Source organism: Hordeum vulgare, chromosome 4H (genome assembly GCF_904849725.1).
Source record: "Hordeum vulgare subsp. vulgare chromosome 4H, MorexV3_pseudomolecules_assembly, whole genome shotgun sequence".
In the NCBI taxonomy this organism is placed as follows: domain Eukaryota; kingdom Viridiplantae; phylum Streptophyta; class Magnoliopsida; order Poales; family Poaceae; genus Hordeum; species Hordeum vulgare.
This window is the reverse complement of record NC_058521.1, coordinates 584,592,547-584,608,572: the sequence shown is the minus strand read 5'-3', so window position 1 is coordinate 584,608,572 and position 16,026 is coordinate 584,592,547. Positions and strand designations below refer to the sequence as shown.

The following is a 16,026-nucleotide window of genomic DNA, read 5'->3' as shown; positions in this document are numbered from 1 at the left end:
GTAGGTGGCGCGGAAAACAAGGAGGGATTAGAGGGAGGCTGTCCGAAAATTAGAAGGGACCTATATATAGACAAACGGGGGGGGGGGCTAGGTTACCCGGAATCGCGTTTCGGATCCAACCGTGCGGTCGGATTCGGACGATTCCGAACGCGGGTATGGGTACGCGGCCGTGTAGAGGGGATATCCGGAGACGAGAGGGAGAACGGGCGGCGCGGCAACGATTTTTAAAACACCGACAGACGTCCGACGGTAGACCGAATACGATGCCGCTACGGTCGACCGTTCGGGTACCAGACGATCTCCGATCGCGACGAAATTCGACAGGCGGCCTACCTATATATAAATAAAACCGCACGACAAATTCTAGCTCAATCGGAGAAAGTTTTATACACGCTTTAAAAACAGAGTTACGACGGTGCCGCGGGCGCGTGCGTGTGCGGTCAGACGCAGAACGAACAACGACGCGAACCGGCAACTAACAAGAGATGCACGTTTTAAAAACGGGCGGCAACGGGATGCCGATGCAATGCTGATGATGCGCATGATGCGATGATGATGCGACAAAATAAAACAGACACACGACGAAAACGAAAAGGAAAGGGAATCTTCTTGAACGTCGGCATCGGGCTGTCACAACTCTCCTACACTACAAGAGAATCTCACCCCGAGATCCAAGAATGAAAGGGGGAGAGGATGAGAAAGAGTAAGAGGTAAAGACTTAGTCGCTTCTTTGACAAACGAGTGAAACCAACGACCCTTGAAAGTTGCAAAGAGATGAGGAATGATATGAGAAACAAGCAAGAATTCACGGAAAATTTCGGCAGCACTTCGGTAGGAAAATGGGACAAAAAAATCGAAAAGGTAGAAGAAATAGACAATATACATAACAAACAACTAAATAGAACAAGGGAAGACCATGATCTTGATAGAACAACAAGATTGACCCAAAAGAGCAATATCACAAAGCCTCCGGAACAATAGAATAGGAACTAGCTCATACGGAAGAAGAGAATGACAACTACTAACTCCAATGAACTTGACAAGCATTCTTGCAAGAAGAATTGGACGGAACTGTTGGAAAAACAACAATGAAAAGAACAAGATAGTAGTGGGCTTATGGGAACCTTTTCAAACTAATGAAGTGCCAACCAGCCACTAATAGAAACAAGGATTGATTGGGAGAAACAAGATATGAACACTCTCTTACACCAAGAGGATCCGTTGAGAACTTGGGTTAATGACAAGCACCATGATAGGACAATCCATAGGAAAATCTTTAGGTGAAATCCAAACCAAGATAGCTCAATGAAGAAACCATGAGTTAAGAATAATCTCATGATCAAAGGATTGGTGGATTCAATTATCTCATTCTTGAAAGGAAAACTCTTCGAGTCTCCTACACTAACAAGAACGCTATAATACCACCTCAAAGGATAAGGAAGAACAAATGCACTTGGAAATGCAAGAGAAAGGATACTTGAGGTTCTCCAACACGAATCTTGAAGAACACTTAAGAATGGATAGAAACCTTGATGAACCACCATGAAGGACCACCGTATACAAATGAATGATGCAAAGATATGAAGGATGAAAGAATAAGATTGAAGCCTTGCAAAGTCTTCGATGAAGCTTCACGAAGAGAAACTTGAGAAAACTTGGATCTCCGGAAAAGAAAAGATAAGAACACTTGAGAAAAAAGGAATTGATATCATGAGCCACTCCGGACGACGAATTCAGATTACTATGAACAAGAATAAGAATTATGTTATGCTTATCCTTCATCAAGTTTAATTGATGACAAGCAACGTATTTAGCATACCACTTATTCTTCTTGAAAGAATCTTGAAGAGGCAGAGAGATAAGCACCACTTGAGGCAAAATTAGGGAAGCACCGGTAAGAATTCACAACTGAATGGGAACACCACGGATGAATGGAGATACCAGAGAATGAAGAGATCATGAGTCACCTGAGAGAAGAAAAAAAACTTAAACAAGGCACCGGATAAATGAGAGACGAACGAAGAGACAACAATTGAGAAGAATTGAGGATGAAAGATGAAAGCTGAGAACGAAGAATCTTCTGAAATGATGGCCTTCGGAGGAACGAGAAATAAAAACAACTCAGAAATGCACCGGATCGCAAGAAAAGGATACTCATGATTGGCAACAAATTCAGGATGATGGCACAAAGCTGAAATGAGGAATATCCAAGAGAATAGACCAAGATTTGAGAGAAACACTCCTTCGGTCTTGAAAGAAGAGAATGATGAGAAGAACACCACCAAGAATTACTGAGACACTCCGGAATAGAAAAGAATGAAAGGTTGAGCCAAAGAATGAATTAATTGAAATAGATCTTGAAGAAGGGATATGACTGATGAAAATCATACTTACGTCATAGTTGAAAAGATTTAAAGATCTGTGGAAAAATAGAAGAGACATATAAGATCCTGGGAAAAACCTGTGGGTTATGGGCCCACTCAGAGAAATCACCGTTGAAAAGATTTCTTAGAAAGAGAGATATTGCACCGGTACAAATGAAAACTAGATGAGGTTGAGAACCTCGAAATAATGAAAGATCTGAAACAAGAAACTCTGAGATGTCTTCAACACACCAGATAGAATAGAGATAAATGCCAACAAAAGACTAGATAAGAATTTCCAACAGAGGAAAGAATTACAAGGACGAAAGGAATATGATGAACACGGAGAACTGAATTAAATTCACCGGTAAGGATGACAAGAACGAACAAATATGAACACGAAGCTCCTGAGAATCTTCACAATGCATCCCCGGGTAAGAGAGAAAAGAACAGACAGCGGAAGCACAAAGAAAAGAAAACTCCTGGATGAAAATTGAATCACTGAGAAAAAGGGCGGGAGGGCGGGAAAACAAAGACAACATGGGACAGATGAGATGAACTCCGGAATAAAACGAGAGAATGATCTTGCAAAAATTGGAGAGGATTGAATCCACTTGGAGAGAAACACACCGGTTGGAAAATAATTAACATGACGACTCCGGTTGACAAGAATGATAAGACAATTGATTTGAGCAAAGAGAATTAGCATTCCCACAAAAATATGAGAACACCGCTTAGGAAAGATCTGAAATCACCACTTGACATCGAAGCAACTTGAATTCCCATATTCCAACAAAACAAAGGGTGATGCTTACAATTAGCCAGAACAAACTCATGAGAAAGATTTCGTCCGATATTTTCGTGGACAAGATCGCACGGGCACGATTTTACAGTAGCCATCAAGTGCAAGGCAGTGCACCCGACATACGAAGCGTCCCCGAGTCGTAGCAAGCTACAAGGACTCTTTAAGACACAACGTGTACTGTTGTAAGTCGACGTGAACAAACGAATCCACTAGATGTCGAACCCCAACCTAATATCATGCATTTGTTGGAAGAATGTCCTATAAGTAACTACTTGAATTCCCACCTATGAATTCCCGAAAGATCTGGTCATGCAATCTGGTACACGGATACAAGGAGTAATTATCACACAACTCCTATACTAACCCGTCACCTGTATCACATCCTTCAACACACAACCAGAATCTCGGACCTTCATCCACAACAGACCCTCGTGATCACAATGATACAAAGTATGGCAGTACTCCCGAACAATCTGCACCAGTACTGGGGACATCGGGGTTATCTCGCCACTACTAGTATTGAAGCAATTACGAACATCCTTCGTTCTGAGATACTAAGAAATCTGAATGATAACGATGTGATCGAGAATCCCCTGGAGCTCAACTCCCCGGAAGAAAATCAAGTCAGACAGGAGGCACCAAGACAGAACTCCCTCACATCGGCATCATATAGATCTCAAAAATATCTGCATGATCCTAAAAAAAATTTGAGTAAGAAGAGGAGTAGAATTAAAATATTACGTCAAGATTCCTCACCAGAGCATAGAAGAGGAGAAAAAAAGAATCCTACTCTCCGATATATAACTAAGACTCAAATAGTTTTTCACTAGACTCGACTCGGCCAAGTTCGATCAATCAAGGGGGCTCCTAGGTCGGTAATGGTCTGATACCAACTTGTCACGCCCAAGATGCGACCCTATCCTCAATTTGGCACGAAGGCCTCGTCAGGGATAGAAGCGCATCTCGTCGTGTCGCAAGAATGGATATCGTTACAAGTACATGTACTGAAAAGAAGATATATATATTCAGAGTTGGCTTACACTCGCCACAAGCTACATCAAAGTCACATCAGTAAATTACATAATCATCAAGAGTAAGAGCAGGGTCCGACTACGGACGAAAACAAACGACAAAAGAAGAAAGACGTCCATCCTTGCTATCCAGGCTGCCGGCCTGGAACCCATCCTAGATCGATGAAGAAGAAGAAGAAGAAGAAGCTCCAAATGAACAATCAACGCGCTCGCGTCCAGTAACCTTTACCTTTACCTGCAACTGGTGTTGTAGTAATCTGTGAGCCACAGGGGGACTCAGCAATCTCATTTCCAAAGGTATCAAGACTAGCAAAGCTTAATGGGTGAGGCATGGTTAAGTGGTGAGGTTGCAGCAGCGGCTAAGCATATATTTGGTGGCTAACTTACGAGTACGAGAAAACGAGGGGGGAGGGGAAGATCTACGCATAATGGACGTGACTACTGATGATCAAATGAATGATCCTGAACACCTACCTACGTCAGACATAACCCCACCGTGTCCTCGATCGGAGAAGGAACTCACGAAAGAGACAGTCACGGTTACGCACACAGTTGGCATATTTTAATTAAATTAACTTCAAGTTATCTAGAACCAGTGTTAAGCAAAGCTACCACGTTACCACATAACCGCGGGCACGGCTTTCCGAAAAGATTTAACCCTGCAGGGGTGCTCCAACTAGTCCATCACAAATTACCACAAGCCGCATAGAAATCCTGAATCACGAAGCTCGCGATCTCGTCGGATTCCCTAGTGGAAAACCTCAACTCTGAGACTACCCAAAGCATCACCGGAATCCCGATGCACAAGATATCTCGTCAAAGGTAAAACTAATCCAGCAAGGCCACCCGGTGTGTCGACGAACCCGATAGGAGCCGCGTATCTCGTTCTCAGGACACACCGTCTATGCAAAGTGGACGGGGACCAAACCTCGAGTTGCCCCGTGGTGGCACCGCCGACTGCTAGGTGGGTGGACCAACACTCATGAGGAGCACTGGCCCGGGGGTTGATTAAAATATCCTCGGGTTAATTACTCCCTATGCAGTTCATTAGTGATTAGGCAAATGTAGTACCAAAGTTGGGCCTTGCCAGACCAGCTTTAATCTAAAACGAATTATCAAGGGGGTCCCCATAACAACCCCGATCGTGTTAGGAGCGCTCGTTTATGGAACATAACACCGGTGGCCGAAACTAAGGGGGCAAAGGTGGAACAAAACACCAGGCTAGAAAGGCCGAGCCTTCCACCTTTTACCAAGTATATAGATTCATTAAATTAAATAGCATTAATATGGTGATATGACAAGGAACCCATGTTATCACATGGAAGCAACTGCGCCTGCAACTAGCAACGCTATCAACAGGATTAAGCAAGCAGTAACATAGCCAATCAGTGGTTTGCTAGGTCGAACAGGTTGAAGGTTAACATGGCATTGTTGAGAGGCTGATATTTAACAAGTGGTAGGCAACGAGACATAATCGATAGCATCGAAATAACTAGCATGGCAATGATAGTAATGGTATCTGGGGAAATGATCATCTTGCCTGAGATCCCGCTTGGAAGAAGAATGCCTTCGTGAAGCAGACGAACTGACGTAGTCGAACGGGTCCTCACAATTCGGCACGCTGCGAAACTCTATCGAGACGAAGCAAACCGGAAACACAAATCAACACACGAAATTCACCACACGATGCACTACACATATGATGCGTGAGCTACTGAATACATGCAAGTCACGGCATGACAATTCACACAATCAAACACTACACATTAAGTGAAGTTCAATATGCAAAGAGTTGCATATTGACGAAACTCCACGTTTATGTATTTACTTCTATCCCGATTAGATACACGGCAATATTAAATGTGGTTAAACATGGCAAGAGGTGAAGCGCAATTAAACTACCTATCTAGGCATTTTAAATAAGGTTGGAAATGTCATATAGCACCTCCGGAACAACCTCACATGTTAATTTACAATTCTAACCAGATCTGAACTAATGCAATTAATTAGTTGTTAAGCAGCAAAACAAATAGGTTCACCTAATTCTACCCGTCAAGGCAAGCAATCTACACATAAAGATCATCTCCAACGGAGCTACGGATCAAAAGATACAAGCATCGCAAGATATGATGGCATGAATGCAATATGTGTGCAACGACGGTCACGAGCACGTCAAAACATTCAAACAGCAAGAGAAAATGAAACTACACGAGATTCTAAGCAAGTTTCATGTAGGACACGATCAAATCGGAGCTACGGTTCAACACCTACGAGCAAAACAAGAAATGACTACAATCTGCCAAAATCAGCCACATAGCATATTCTACGCCCCACAACTACGAGCTACATAACTCCGAAATGCACAAGCAAGGCATGGCACGGAATAGGGCAAGAAGCACTACTATGAACAACTAACAACAACTAGCATGGCAGCAAGGAGCACTAGGAAAAGAAGACACAAAATGGCATCCCACACACTATTTCAGACTTAGTGAAAATTACACCTCATGAAAGTGCAGTTTTCGATCTGAAGCTATATTGACAGCAGCAAAACCTATAGCTACAGGACTCCAAATGGCGTGAAAATTTATAGCATGCTAGAGAAACACAAGGGGTACAACTAACTCCATTGGACCAACCTCAAAAGAGCTACAGATCACAAGATGCAAGCAAGACAAGACAGCAACAAAATAATAACAGATCCCAGACTTAAAAATATTTCAGCTCCTCTAAAACACCACTATTTCTAGCAACTTGAGGGCAGTCAAACCACACCTAAACATGCATTTCTATTGCAACTAAAAATACCAGGGGCTAAACAAAACATCTAAGAAGAACTCCCTAGTTGACAACTAATTCAAACGAGGCACGGAATAAATCCTACGAATTAATTAAAAGGGCAACATAGCAAAATATCTCGCGAACTTACTTACTCGAAAGCTAAAACTAAATGCACAGAAAAATCCATGGGATTTTTCTACCCCGGAAACATATAAAATATGTGGGGTTGCAACACAAAATAAAGCCACACATAAATGCGAGAAATATAACCTATACACGGGAAAATAATCTACCGGCAATCCCTACACGCAAAAAAATACAAATGACTGCTTAAAAAACATGGATAAATAGTCCCTAAAACATGGGCGTTTATCTAAGGCATTCGAGCAACCCGATCTTGCACGAAAAATAAATACCGGTCGAAACCTATTAGAACAGCACGCTTATCTAGGAAAACAACATGCTAAACAACGTCAAACAAAAGTGCAAGCTATAACATTAGATTCTACGCGAAAATTTACACGAGATACATATGCTACTCGTCGTAAACCGATATACGGTTAAAAAGTTACAACGTTTTAAAATATCTAACAAACCCTGAAATTGAATAAACGAAAAACCTAAATTCTAATGGGCCTGAACCGTTCCTGGGCCCAACAGGGCATGCGCAAAGGAACTAAGCAACGCCTAAGCGCAAAATAGAGACGGCAGGGGGGAGAGGCTCACCATGGGCTTCGGCCCAGATCTGGAGGAAGCCGGCCAGAGCGAGGGGAGGCGGCCTGGGCCTCGACGCTGCTGGCCCGGGGGCGCGCCTGGACCTGGGGCATGACACGGGGAGCTGGGCCGTAGTGCGGGGGAGGCCCAGGACGCGGCAAAGTGGCCCAGCGGGAGCGCTGTGCTGCTGCTCGTCTCCTCCCGTGCTCCCGAGGAGCACGAGGGCACGGGAACGGCGGCGGCGCACCCTCTGCCGGCGGCATGCGGAGCAGGGCCACGTGGGGAGGCAGATCCGGTGGGTGCTCTACCGGATCTGCCTAGGGCGGTCGGATCCCCGCGTCGGCGAGGAGCGGATCGGCTCGGGAGAGGCGGAGCTAGGCGGAGGCGCAGGGTGCACGGCGGCGAGGCTGGTGGCGCATGGAGATGGGGTTCCGGCGGGGTCCGACGGGGCTGCAGGCAGGATCCGGCGAGGCACTCCGGTGGCGGAGGCAGGAGGGGGCCGCGTCGGCCAAGGCGCCCGGCGGCGGCGCGGCGACCAGCTGGAGGCGCTCGTGGAGGGGAGCTGCAGGGAGCTCGGGCTCCTCCCGAGGACGGCGCGGTGGCTCGGGCCCGGGCGGACCTGCTGCGGGCCTCGCGGGCCGGCGGCGGCTGCGGGAGAGAGGGTCTGCGGGAGGAGAGCTAGGGTTAGGGGTAGGTGGCGCGGAAAACAAGGAGGGGTTAGAGGGAGGCTGTCCGAAAATTAGAAGGGACATATATATAGACAAACGGGGGGGGGGGGGGGCTAGGTTACCCGGAATCGCGTTCCGGATCCAACCGTGCGGTCGGATTCGGACGATTCCGAACGCGGGTATGGGTACGCGGCCATGTAGAGGGGATATCCGGAGACGAGAGGGAGAACGGGCGGCGCTACAATGATTTTTAAAACACCGACACACGTCCGACGGTAGACCGAATACGGTGCCGCTACGGTCGACCGTTCGGGTACCAGACGATCTCCGATCACGACGAAATTCGACAAGCGGCCTACCTATATATAAATAAAACCGCATGACAAATTCCAGCTCAATCGAAGAAAGTTTTATACACGCTTTAAAAACAGAGTTACGACGGTGCCGCGGCCGCGTGCGTGTTCGGTCAGACGCAGAACGAACAACGACGCGAACCGGCAACTAACAACGGATGCACGTTTTAAAAACGGGCGGCAACGGGATACCGATGCAATGCTGATGATGCGCATGATGCGATGCTGTTGCGACAAAATAAAACAGACACATGACAAAAACGAAAAGGAAAGGGAATCTTCTGGAACGTCGGCATCGGGCTGTCACATTCCTCCAGTCAAGAAACTCCGGACAGCGTTACAAATTTTGGTCTGCAGAAAATCCCAATGTGTTTGATAATAAAGAGGAGGGAAACCATCCGGACCAGGAGCCTTCGTAGGTCCCATTTGAAACAAAGCAGTTCTTATTTCGTCATCTGTATACTCTTTACACAGAGCAGCATTCATCTCTCAGTGATCTTGCGTGGAATAGCATCGAGAACAGAAGTTGCCAGTGGACATGGCTCCGAACTGAATAATTGAGCATAGAAATTATGGACCATACCTTTGATTTCGACCAGATCATCACACATGGATCCATCATCACGTGAAAGGCTAGAAATTTTATTAGTGTGCCTCCTTGCCGAAGCACGTGCATGATAGAAAGCTGTATTCCTGTCACCCTCCCGAAGCCAGTCAATCCTTGAACGTTGTCGTTCCATAACTTCTTCCCTCTCAAAAAGCTCACATAAAGATTGTTCTGTACTTCGTATGTCGTTAATATTAGCCTCATTTGATCCCCGCGGCATCTTCAATTTACGCTGTAATTTGAGAATATCTTTACGAACAGAACAAAAAGAATCATGACTCCACCTTTTAAGAGAACCGGCGAGACGCCGTAGTTTATCACATGTGGACTGCAGAGACATAGAGCAATCTTGCCCTTCTACCCAAGCCTTTTCCATTACTTCTCGATAATCCGGTGCTCTAAGCCAAGCCGCTTCGAAACGAAACTGTTGTTGCACCGGTGTATCCCTAATCTCCTCAGCCAGTGTGGAAAGCTTGATTAGAATGGCAAAATGGTCTGACGTGGTAGTGATTACATTCTCCACCTTGTAGTTGTTAAACAAATCCATAAATTCACCATTTGCAACAGCCCTATCAAGCCTGACTCTCACAAGGTCATCTCCAACTTGTCTATTATTCCATGTGAATTTTGGACCAGTAAAACCCATATCCACCAATCTGCATTCATCCAAGCAATCACGAAACAAAGACATTTGAGCATCTGATCGTTCATTGACCCCAAGATGTTCATCACTGCAAAGACCCTCGTTAAAATCTCCACAACAAATCCACGGTCTCTTCCACTCTGAGTGCAGCCGAGATAACAACTTCCAGAAAACATGACGTAGGTCACGGCGAGGTTCACCATACACAAACGTTGCACGCCAGGGAATGCATTCTTCCGTAGATATAATCACATCAATGCAATGAGAATTAAAACCCTTCAAAGATACAATATATGGTTGTTGCCAAAACAAAGCTAGACCACCACTGAGACCAGCACTGCTAACAACAAAGCTACCAGTATATCCAAGCGACCACATGAAATTTTGCACCCTAGAATCCTTCATCTTCGTTTCGGAGAGGAAGAGGAAGGAAGGTCAGAAAAACCTCACTAACCAGCGAAGTTCACCAACTGTCGAGTCCGACCCAAGCCCTCGACAGTTCCAGCAAAGTAGATTCATTGCGTCTGGCAGGGCTGCACCGCAGCCTCTGCCTGATCCGCCGATCGTGATGTTGATGAGATTCTCTGTTTCTTATTCTTCTCTTGTGGTGAAATATGGTCAACCACAACGTCTGTCTGAAAAGCAGCCGGTGTGCTCTTGTTGCTTACAAGAATCATGGGAAGCGGGGACGTCTCCTCCACTTCGTGCTGCACCTGAACTTTTGGCTGATACACCTTTCTTTTCTGCCTAGAAATTTGAAAGATCTTCCCCAAAACCGCGGCACCTGCCGATCCATCCACAGGCGTATGCACATCCGGAGATGCAATAATCTTTGCACGACTGGCCCTTGGTTTTCTCTGTTTCAGATTTGTAAAACCCTCACCCACAGCCTCCTTTCCACGCGCCCTAGACGGCGCCTTAGTTGGTGCTTTAACACCATCACTTGGCCCTAATTTGGAATTCTTAGAATTCGAATGCTGGCCCATATTAGTTCCTGAATATTTCTTCTTCTTGTCATCTGAGGCACAAAGCCTAGAACTATGATACGGAAGAAGACCCTCAGCATCACGTTCCCCTAGCGTTGGACACACAACAGACGAGTGCCCCACACAGCCACAAGTAAAGCAGAACAACGGTAGTCGTTCATACTTCACCTGGTAAACATGAGTCACTCTCCGTTTCTGAGAAAACACTGACACACATCGCATCAATGGTTGATTGACATCAACAGAGATCCTTACACGCATGTAGGCACCCCATGCACGCCCTTTGTCATCGACATCCATACTCTCCACCTTGCCCAACGTGGATGCCAAAGCTTTGCCACGATCATCATTCATAAGTCCAAAAGGGAGATTCTGAATACGAACCCACAAAGAAAGAGTGTCAAAGCAGATCTCACTAGGCTTGAGCGCAGGGTCAAATTCCTTCAACAGAATACAATGCTTGCTAATCGTCCATGGCGATCCCTCGCTCACCCGTTCCTTATCTGCCTTGCTTCCAAATTCAGCCAGAAATCTATTTGCTCCCAACGGATGAAACTCCAGACCCCTAGGGTTTCCCCACGCAGGCCTAAGAGCAGCCTTGATAGTTGAAACATGAAGAGTGTTAGGAGCCAGAACCTTTCCAACTAACGCCCATGATGGACAGCCAGGGTAATCTTTGTCATCATCCTCGAGAACAAAAGCTGTAGATTCCTGAGTTGTGAGATTGAGACGATCAAGCATAGCCGCTGCGTTGTCCCCCGCAGAAGATGATGCAGATTCCTTCGCAATTGATGCTTTACCCTTAGCAGCCTGATCCAAATCGCGGATTGACAGAACTCCCCCTGGCACCGAAACACCACCAGGAACCGAGACTCCAGAGTTCGCCGCCTCCTCCGGCATCTTGGTGACGACCAGAGAGCGGAGCGTCGAAGAAAAAAGGAGGACGAGGTCGTGAGGATCACCGTCCCAGACGTAGCCGAGGAAATTTTAGGGGAGCGCCGCCATCGCTGGCAAGAACGCGAGAGCCCTGCGTAACCGGCTGCACAGCAATTCTGGAAGTTACACGTGAACCACCCGGCTTGTCTCTCCACGACCTTTTATAGATTGCACTATGAACTACATACGGATGTACATAGACATATTTTAGAGTATAGATTCATTCATTTTGCTTAGCATGTAGTCTTTTAATGAAATCACTAAAAGGTCTTATATTTTGGAACGGAGGGAGTAGCACCTAAACTCTCTCATGCATTGGTCATCTTCTTTCATTTAAGTGGTTTGCCTAGGTTCACGTGTATGGCATTGGTTCTTCTGGGATCACCAAAATGTTCTCTTTCCTCCTTAATTGCTATGTCATGTCATTTTTTTGCTTATGTGACATGCTTAGCACCTGTCCACCATGAAGCACTCGAAAGGGAGAACAGAGGTTTGGCTCCCGGGAGCCATGGAGGCCGAAATTTTTGAAAAATTCAAAATTCGAAAATGTTAGTTCCAAAAAATCTGAAAACAAATATACAACTAAACAAGGATGTGATCCGTGTACGTGCAAAATTTCAGGTCGAAATACTTTGAAACGCGACCTGTATAAAAAAACAAATTCATGGTCTGAAATGATGAATAGTAACATGTGTTAAAAAGTTTTAGATTTGTTTTTTTTGCACAGCCCTCATTTCAACGTATTTTGTTCTGAAAATATACACTTGTGTATTATACCTTCATCTATCTATGTATTTTTTCGGAATTTTTTGAAATATTAAAATGCGAATTTGGACCAAATTTGAAGTTTGAATTTAAAGATCTCCATGGAGCTCGGGAGCCAAAGGCAATTTCCGACTGGAAAGGGCCTTATATAACTAGAGGAAGTATGAGGTAAACTTTCATAAATTATGATATCAAATGCGGGCAGGTGCAGGAGTGGTAACATGAACGAATGAACAGAGCGTGCGGAGTCGTGCGGTAACATGAATACATCAATCGAGCCAGCGGGCACGCCGTTGAAACCAAGGCCACAAGATCTCAATCGACGTCGCATCACCTCGAGCAAAACCAGGCTGCCTTGTTCCCACGCTCTTGGTCCGACCGATCGTATCATCTCTCCTCCTCCCCCTCCTCCTCCTCCTCCTCCTCTCTTCTCCAGGGAAAAATGTTGGGCGGCTCTCTGTTTTGTGTAGTACAGTAGCATGGAAGAAAATAGAGTAGAAAATGGACCCGAGTGCTGGCAGCGCAGTGGCAGGAAAAAGAAATGGCCGTACACGTCACCACACACATGGCGGTACGGCAGGTTCTCACTGGCTCCGGCTGGCTGGCACGCCTTCCTTCATCCCAATCCCAATCTAATCTTACCCACGCACGCTGTCAGGCTTGCCAGCGCTCCCTCCCTTCCTGGCTGCATCCTGCCAAAAACCATCTGCCTGGACTGGAGGAGCGGTAGGCCCCACCACCACCCCGCCTCCACTATCTCATTCTCCTCACCACAAAAAATACTCAATCCGTGCTAAAATAACCATGTCAACTTTGTACTAGTTTTAGTATAACATTGTACTACTACGTGCATTTCCACAACACACAAGGTTTAAGACGTATTGTATTTACTCCTAGCAGCTAATTACTAGTCCTTCCGTTCCTAAATACAAGTCTTTTAAGAGATTTCATTAGGTGACTACATACAAAGTAAAATGAGTGAATCTATACTTTAAAATATGTCTATGTACATCCGTATGTAGTCTTCTAGTAGAATCTCTAGAAAGACTTATACTCCCTCCGTTCCTAAATATAAGTCTTTTAAGAGATTTCACTATAAATCTACATACGGAGCAAAATGAATGAATCTACACTTTAAAATATGTCTATATACATCCATATGTAGTCTACTAGTGGAATCTCTAGAAAGACTTATATTTAGGAACGGAGGGAGTATTTAGAAACGGAGGGAGCACTTCGTTGTACTACTTCTATATGCATGCGTAGTGTGAATGCTATTTTTAACTCATTTTACAGCCAATCAATAACAACCTAGGTTATAGAGAATTTCCATACAGGCTTTTTAAACCGTGACGGAGGAAGTATTAAGCTTAAGACACTTATTTGAATGCGGAGGGAGCAATCTCATATCTTGAAATTGATATATTCACAAAAACCAGGCTAATAAACCCACACCAAAGCCCCTAGCGCCGTCGGATCAGATCCCACTCCACCTCCTCCGCGGCTCCACGCCCTGCCGGCCTCCCGCCGCTCGTTATATTCCGCGGCCGGCCGGATCCACTACTCGTTTTTCGTCTCCCCCCTCCTCTGTCTCTGTCTGCCTGCCCTCCTCCTCGAGCTCCTGAGGGAACAAAGGAAGGATGGAGCCGGCGACGATGGCGTGGACGGCGGGGCTGGTGGGCGCCGGGCTGGTCTACTGGTTCGTGTGGGTGATGGGGGCGGCGGAGGTGAAGGGGAAGCGGGCGGTGGATCTCAAGATGGGATCCATCACGCGGGACAAGGTGCAGGACAAGTACACGCAGTACTGGTCCTTCTTCCGCCGCCCCAAGGAGACGGCCACCACGCAGGCCTCCGCCGACAAGGTGCCCGCCTTCGTCGACACCTTCTACAACCTCGTCACCGACATCTACGAGTGGGGCTGGGGCCAGTCCTTCCACTTCTCGCCCTCCCTCCCCGGCCGCTCCCACCGCGACGCCACCCGCGTCCACGAGGAGCGCGTCGCCGACCTGCTCGCCGCCAGGCCGGGCCACCGCGTGCTCGACGTCGGATGCGGCGTCGGCGGGCCCATGCGCGCCATCGCCGCCCACTCCGGCGCCCACGTCGTCGGCATCACCATCAACGAGTACCAGGTGAACCGCGCCCGAGCACACAACCGCAAGGCCCGGCTGGACGCGCAGTGCGAGGTGGTGTGCGGCAACTTCATGGCCATGCCCTTCGACGACGCCTCCTTCGACGGCGCCTACTCCATCGAGGCCACCTGCCACGCGCCCCGGCTGCAGGACGTGTACGCCGAGGTGTACCGCGTGCTCAAGCCCGGCCGCCTCTACGTCTCCTACGAGTGGGTCACCACCCCGCTGTTCCGCGCCGACGACCCGGCGCACGTCGAGGCCATCCACGGCATCGAGCGCGGCGACGCGCTCCCGGGGCTGCGCCGGCAGGACGAGATCGCGTCCATCGCGCAGGAGGTCGGCTTCGAGGTGGTGCAGGAGCTAGACCTGGCGCTGCCCCCGTCGCTGCCCTGGTGGACGCGGCTCAAGATGGGGCGCCTCGCCTACTGGCGCAACTCCCTGGTGGTCCGCGTGCTCACCCTGCTCCGGATCGCGCCCAAGGGCGTGGTGGAGGTGCACGAGATGCTGTACGAGACCGCGCAGCACCTCACGCTCGGCGGCGAGACCGGCATCTTCTCGCCCATGCACATGGTCGTCCTCCGCAAGCCCGCCGACGCCGACGCCGAAGCCGAGGAGAGCAGCAAATAGAGTGCGATCAAGGATCAAACAAACAAGAGGAAGGAACAAGAAATAATTTCGATTTCTAATGAGAGGTAAGAATCTATGAGGAGGACAGGCGTATTCATAGCTAATGGAGCACTATTGATTTGGCCTCGGTGCCGAGAGGAAAGAAGAATAGGAACGGCGGATGAAGCTTACTGTTTTGGTTGGTAGCTTTCGTTTTCGATTTTTGGTTGGAGTTTGGACCGCATGCGTGCGTGAGTGCAGGCTGGATTCAGATTTGTTTCTGCTTTGATCCGTGGATAGATCTTTTCCTTCTTCCTTCTTCTATGTATCGTCGTCAGCTATATTTTGCCCTGAAAAATCAGATGGAGGTTGTGCATGAAATCAATCAGCTCCTTGTAGCTGATGAAGAATCAGCAATCACTCATCAGTTTCCTACTGCAGTGCCTTCCCCGTGGCTTGGGCGGTAAGAAACGACAAACATTCCCGCTTTTCCCGCGTTCACTGCTGCTGCCGCAACCTTATCTTTAATCCACGCCGGCCAGAAGAAGCTCCAAAGGTTCACGAACTCCGAGCAGTATCGCGTGGCGGCACCCGGCTGTCCCGATGGCAGGTGGGGCCCTGAGATCGGATCTCGTGGCG

The 16,026-nt window shown here is 47.4% G+C and overlaps 1 protein-coding gene across 1 annotated transcript; it reads left to right on the top strand.

Moving 5' to 3' along the window:
- Positions 1 to 14,100: 14,100 nt before the first annotated feature.
- LOC123449744 (24-methylenesterol C-methyltransferase 2) lies at positions 14,101 to 15,768 on the top strand. The gene has a single exon (XM_045127063.1). It carries the CDS (start codon positions 14,293 to 14,295, stop codon positions 15,406 to 15,408), a length of 1,116 nt encoding a protein of 371 aa, XP_044982998.1. The 5' UTR covers positions 14,101 to 14,292; the 3' UTR covers positions 15,409 to 15,768.
- The last annotated feature ends 258 nt before the right edge of the window (positions 15,769 to 16,026 follow it).